This window comes from Otolemur garnettii, unplaced genomic scaffold (assembly GCF_000181295.1).
Source record: "Otolemur garnettii isolate 467f Iridium unplaced genomic scaffold, OtoGar3 scaffold00002, whole genome shotgun sequence".
Lineage (NCBI taxonomy): Eukaryota > Metazoa > Chordata > Mammalia > Primates > Galagidae > Otolemur > Otolemur garnettii.
In genome coordinates this window covers 37034204-37040203 of record NW_003852397.1, presented here as the reverse complement: position 1 = coordinate 37040203, position 6000 = coordinate 37034204, and the positions used below count along the sequence as shown (strand labels likewise).

General features: G+C 37.1%; 1 protein-coding gene across 1 annotated transcript in view; it reads left to right on the top strand.

The window, feature by feature from the left end:
- The window catches only part of EFHB (EF-hand domain family member B), a 54364-nt gene that overhangs the window by 23498 nt on the left and 24866 nt on the right, over nt 1-6000 (top strand). Inside the window, exons 5-6 of the mRNA XM_012804782.2 lie at nt 1011-1121; nt 3663-3792. Of these exons, the coding sequence (XP_012660236.1) occupies nt 1011-1121; nt 3663-3792 (241 nt within the window). The remainder of the gene's footprint in view (nt 1-1010; nt 1122-3662; nt 3793-6000) is intronic.

The window sequence follows — 6000 nt, the reverse complement described above, 5'->3', positions numbered from 1 at the left end:
ACAGCTCACAGCAACCTCCAACTCCGGGCTCAAGCAAATCTCCTGCCTCAGCCTCCCAAGTAGCTGGGACCACAGGTGCCTGCCAAAATGCCTGGCTATTTTTTGGTTGCAGCCATTGTTGTTTGGTGGGCCCAGGCTAGATTTGAACCCGCCACCTTAGGTGTATGTGGCTGGCTCCTTAGCCACTTGAGCCACAGGTGCCGAGCCTGTGGGAAAGTAGCTGTTAAACAAACATCTTATCTAGGTTTAAAACCAATAGAAAGAAGAATTCTTCCTGATCCTGTTGATTTCCTTGGTGTCTCTGCCTACATTGAGAATTAAGATTGAGAAGAAAACAGACCCAAGGTGTATGGTTCAGTCTACACTTGACAAAATTTGCACCATGGCGACACCATCACAGGTTCAGATTTGAACCTCCATCCCAATTCCTTATTCAGATTTGCTTAGGTCATCTCAGGAAGTTGGCACAAGCATGTAGGAATGTCTAACTTGCACCATATGGATTATGTGATGAGGACTTTTTTGTTTATCTGTAGTGTTGGAAATCATGAAAATTATGTATGGACCTGTTTTTTTTTTTTTTTGCTCATCAGCTTATGTTAGTGCTTGTGTATTTCATGTGCAGCCCAAGATAACTGTTCTTCTAACCAGTGTGGCACAGAAAAGCAAAAGTTTGGATATGCTCTTATGTGTAGACATTCTCAGGATCAGGAATTTCACTGGGCTTGGAACATGGCTCCTGACAACTAAGCAGTTAACTGATAGAGAGTTCTAATATCCTTAAGAATTCTGAGGAGTGAGCCGGGTCAAGTGAGATTCCCCAATAAGGTGACACCTAGACTATGTTTTGTCTTTCTTCATACATCTTCATTTGTGTTGGCTTTGTGATTGCCCGGGATGCCTATGTAGCTTATGCAATCAGCATTTGTCATTTGTTCTAGTCAATCTAAATACATTATAAATAGATGAAAAAAATACCTTAAAACATATTTTATTAATTCTTCCTTCAGAACTGTCGGCCAAAGAAGTGGTGAATCCACCAAAAGCCTTTGAAGAAGTATTTAAAGAAGGAAAGGAAGGACATGATTTGTATGTTGTTTCTCACAATGATTATTATGTGGGTAAGTGTCCTCCCGCGCAAAATGGGCCTGAGGATGGGGACTCTCAGGTTTGTGAAGGGGAATAAAGAAGATAATGTGCATGAAGTTACTTGTCTGGCATGTAACAGGTGACCAAAATTAATGGTAATTTACTATTATTCCTAGTCCCTGGTAGCTGGGAACATATACACTTATGCATTTGTATATAAAATATAGAAACATATGTATCATTAAAGTGAAAAAGCAGCTAACAAAGGCGAACTGTTATGTAGTCTTATTTTACCTTAGTGATTTTAGGTTTAAAAATTACTATTCTTATTCAAATGTCAGGCTTATTTTAAGTCAGTGGTTCTCAACCTGTGGGTTGTGACCCCTTTGGGTCAAAGGACCTTTCATAGGGGTCGCCTAAATATATCCTGCATATCAGATATTTACATTACGATTCATAACAGTAGCAAAATTACAGTTATAAAGTAGCAACGAAAATAATTTTATGGTTGGGAGTCACCACAACATGACAAACTATATTAAAGGGTCGTGGCATTGGGAAGATTGAGAACCACTGTTAAGTGCTTAGATTTGTATGAAAAACACTGGGTGATGGTGAAGTGCACACATTTGTGAATCTGATAGCTGTGGTTCAAACACAATTTACTAATCTATTCTTATCTCTTTCTCTATCTTTTTTTTGTTGTTGCAGTTTGGTTGGGGCCAGGTTCAAACCCGCTACCCTTGGTATATGGGGCCAGTGCCCTACTCATTAAGTTGCAGGCGCCACCCTCTATTCTTATCTCGTAAATGGGTTTAGTAATATTTTGAAGATTGAATGCATTAAAAAATGCTTAATGTAGTGCTTGGAACATTCTAATTGTTCATAACAATTAGCTATTGTTATTCTTAAGTGATCTTGTCTACTAGTAGCATGTTACTAGATTATTCTACAGCACAACTAAAAGGCATTAGTGTTTATAGTGCTGAAAATTACAACCTAATTGCCAATATGCTGAGGCTAAGTAGAGTCTTGATACAGTCAAGGATTGAGAATTAGGTTCTGATCTAATTCTGATCCTGAGAAAGCCCACAGACTGTGCACTATTCGTGGACTGAATCTGCAGTAGCCAGAAGAAGGAGCTGCCCTTCACTGCAGCGCGACCCTCCCTCTTTGTCGCTGTGTCCTTCTTATTTCTTTACCTCTTCTCCTTCACTGTGGAGCATCCTTCCTCCCGTGTTCACATCTGGGGCTTGTCTCCTACTCTCCTTACTTCCCTGTCTGCTCTGCCATTTTCTCCTTCCACAGCTAGTCTCTGCTGGTTCCCCACACTCCCTGTGTGTTCCCTGTCCTGAGATTGTCTTCATCCTCTGTTCAGACTGTCACTGAACTCCAGCACCATATTCCTTCTCACAACCTTGACTTTTCTCCTTAACTTTACCCCTTCTACTTCCCTAGACCCCTCCCTCTTTCCTTCCTTTCACCTTCTCTCCCTTTGTTCCTTCTTCCTTCCCTACCTCCTTCCTTCTGTTGTGAAAATATTGTGTTCATGTTTTGAAAAAGTTTAGCATCCAGTGCCTTTTAATTGTTTTAAAAAGAACTGTGTTGATAGATGTAGGTACTGTATAGACCACCCCTCATGAGATACCTTATAAGCATTTTGCAGTCTGAGGAAAATTAGTGTAATTTCTTTTCTTTATTAAATAAAAGAATTTCTTTTTTATTAAATAATAATAATTTATGTCACAAATTTATTACATAAATACTTATATATTTAGAAGAGCTCTCTAATGGACCACAACATGACTGAAATTACCTTGTTTACTGTTTGTTTCCCCTCTCCTTCCTGAGATGAAAATTTGCTGGTTTCTGTGGATGTTTCATTAGGCTCTGGAAAAGTCATAGAATCTAATCTTTTTAATATTTTGTTTATTTTTTCTTATAGAGAAATTACCTTTATTTTTATTATAAAAATACATAATACGTAATACTTGTGGGAAATTTAAGTATCATTAACAAAGAAAAAAATAAATGTAACCTTCAAATCCTATTGACCATCTATAACAACAGTTGATACATCGAACATTTTTTTCTAACCCCTATGCATTAAGCCATTCATCTTTAAATAAGTAGGATAATAATCTCCATGCTTTAGGGAAACTTGCTATATACATAGTAGTTTTTTACTTATAATAATATATCCAGGACACCATTCGATAATAATAAATGTAGACCTACAATATCTTTAAAACATAGTTATTTTTAATAATTACTGAAGTGATGGATATATCTTTTATAAAATATAAATTAAATAGAAAATGTTTAATATGCAAAGACTCCCACAATTTTCAGTCTCCTACAGATGATGCTTTCATAGATGTTTCTATTTGCACATTTATATATGTGAATATGTGTCCTCTGTAGCCGAAACTGTGCAAGTCCCACACTGCTACGATTTCATTCTTTGTCTCACTTTCATTTTCACTGTTGATGAGAACGTAATGTGCTTTTTTGAAAGATAAGGCTATTTGTGTTACTTAGCTCAGATGTTTTCCTTTTTTCTTCCCCCACAGGAGAAGCAAAGAACAGAAAGTACAACCCATCAACTTTCCATAGGTTTAATTTATATGGAGTCCCAACACCACATTTCAATGATGGACGAACCATGGCAAAAACTATATGTTGGCTTCATGAATCGCAAATGTAAGTCTAATTTTACTGTGTCTAGGAACAAGTGTTTAGATATTTGACATTTGGCCTTAAAGTTTATTTTTTAAAGAGGTCAATACATTGATGTGGTTCAAACATAAAATTAATAGCAAGAATATAGAATGAAATGTCTTCTGCTTCTGACAGCCATTCTGTCCAGTTCCCCCAGAGGGAAGCATGCTACTGTTTTTTACTGTTAATCACCGTGAAGTTACGAGTGAATATAAAGACATGTATGCATGTTTTACGTCTGTGGGATCAACTCTATATATGTTTCTTTAACATTCTAGGTTTTTAAATGTCTACCAAGATGGTTATAATTGACCTGACATTTATTATTCAGCTTCGTTTTATAGTTATTTGGGCACCTGAGCATCTAACTCAACTTCTGCAAATTGTGACCTTTTCATGTTTTCATTCTATATATAACTGCTTTCCTAGGAAATTAAAGTGGGGTCTTTAGGTTTTCGTTTTCTGTGTTAGATATTTAAGCTAACCCTTAAACATGGAGAGATTGTTCATGAAAACTTAGATTTCTTATAATGCTTAAAATATCAGGAGACTGTAAATACAGGTGTCCTCTGCAAAGTTCCCTTTGAAAGGTTGTCTGTGGCCCTACTAGGCATACCTTTCCTCATGTGGCATAAGAGTCTTAACGATGGTAAAGTAGACACACAGAAGAAATTCTTATTATATTATAGTAACCCTGCATGGGATAGCTTTTATTTAGGGTATGGAAGAAGCACTCATATAACAAACATTTCTTAATTTATCATTATGTAAATGATGAAACCATCCATAAAGGAGAAAGCATGAAGATATGATTTAACTATTTAAGGACTACAGAGATTTATAATTAAATAACATACGTACATTTCCCCTCACTCTCCAATGCCCTTCAAATGTTCTCTACAGTCCCCTAATACACAAATTGATACTTAACGGGGGATGAAAGATAAGGCTTATCCATTTTTGAAAGATTGGAAATATAAATTTGCTGTCAATTTACGAAAGATGAAATAAACACCTTAAGACTGGTGCAGGGGCCTACGCCTGTAATCCCAGCCCTCTGGGAGGCCGAGATGGGTGGATTGCTTGAGCTTAGAAGTTTGAGACCAGCCTGAGCAAGAACAAGACCCCATTTCTACAAATAGCCAGGCGTTGTGGTGGGCACCTGTAGTCCCAGCTTCTCTGGAGGCTGAGGCAAAAGAATCATTTGAGCCTCAGAGTTTAAGGTTGCTGTAAGCTATGAGGCTACGCACTCAACTCCAGGGTGACTGAGTGAGACTCTGTCTCAAAACAAAAAACAAAACAAAACAAAAAAAGAAATAAACACGTTATCAACAGTGTGGTCCTCAAGAACATCCTAAGAGCAGAACCAATATCAATGATTTGGGGGTGCTCATAGAAAAATACCCTAAATCTGTAAGGGCAGGCAATATTCAGTACATGTTTTCCTTTAAATTGTCTACCCTCAAGGAAACAAGGTTTATAGAACAATGTTTATTTGAGCATACTTGTTCTATTTTGAAACTTTTTTTTTTCTTTTCTTCTTTTTTTTTTTGCAGTTTTTGGCTGGGGCTGGGTTTGAACCCACCACCTCTGACATATGGGGCTGGTGCCCTACTCCTTTGAGCCACAGGCACTGCCTCATCTATTTTGAAACTTAATTGGAATATTACTGCTAAAGTAGTAGAGGAATTCTTTATTTCTTTGGTTTGTCAGAGTTAAAAAAAGAACTGCCTACTTCATTCTTCTGTGTGATTTCTGTTATAAACTTGGAGTCAAGCAGGTTTGTTTACATTTTAAAGCATCTATATGTGCACTATTTAATGTAAATTTGGTTTAGTCTCAACTTTTAGGTTTTCCTCTACAAAATTGTTTCTATCTATATTTTACTTATGATGTTTGGTTTGATAGTCACTTTGCGTCATCAGATGGTAGGCATGTGTATGTGAATGCATGTGTGTGTGTTTGCACAAATGAATGAATTCACCAGCAGACAAAGAGCTTCATCTGGCTTGGTTAGTGAATGCTGTGAGGTTGCATGATGAAAGTTACAAATGCAGCTATTAATTTTCTGATATACGCGATGACCCACAGATACATCCTGAGTCTTCCAGAAGCATAATCCAGGCGCTTTTAGAGTTGGCTCTGTGCCTTACAATCTTTATTCTTACCATCCCTGCATGTTCCGAATTA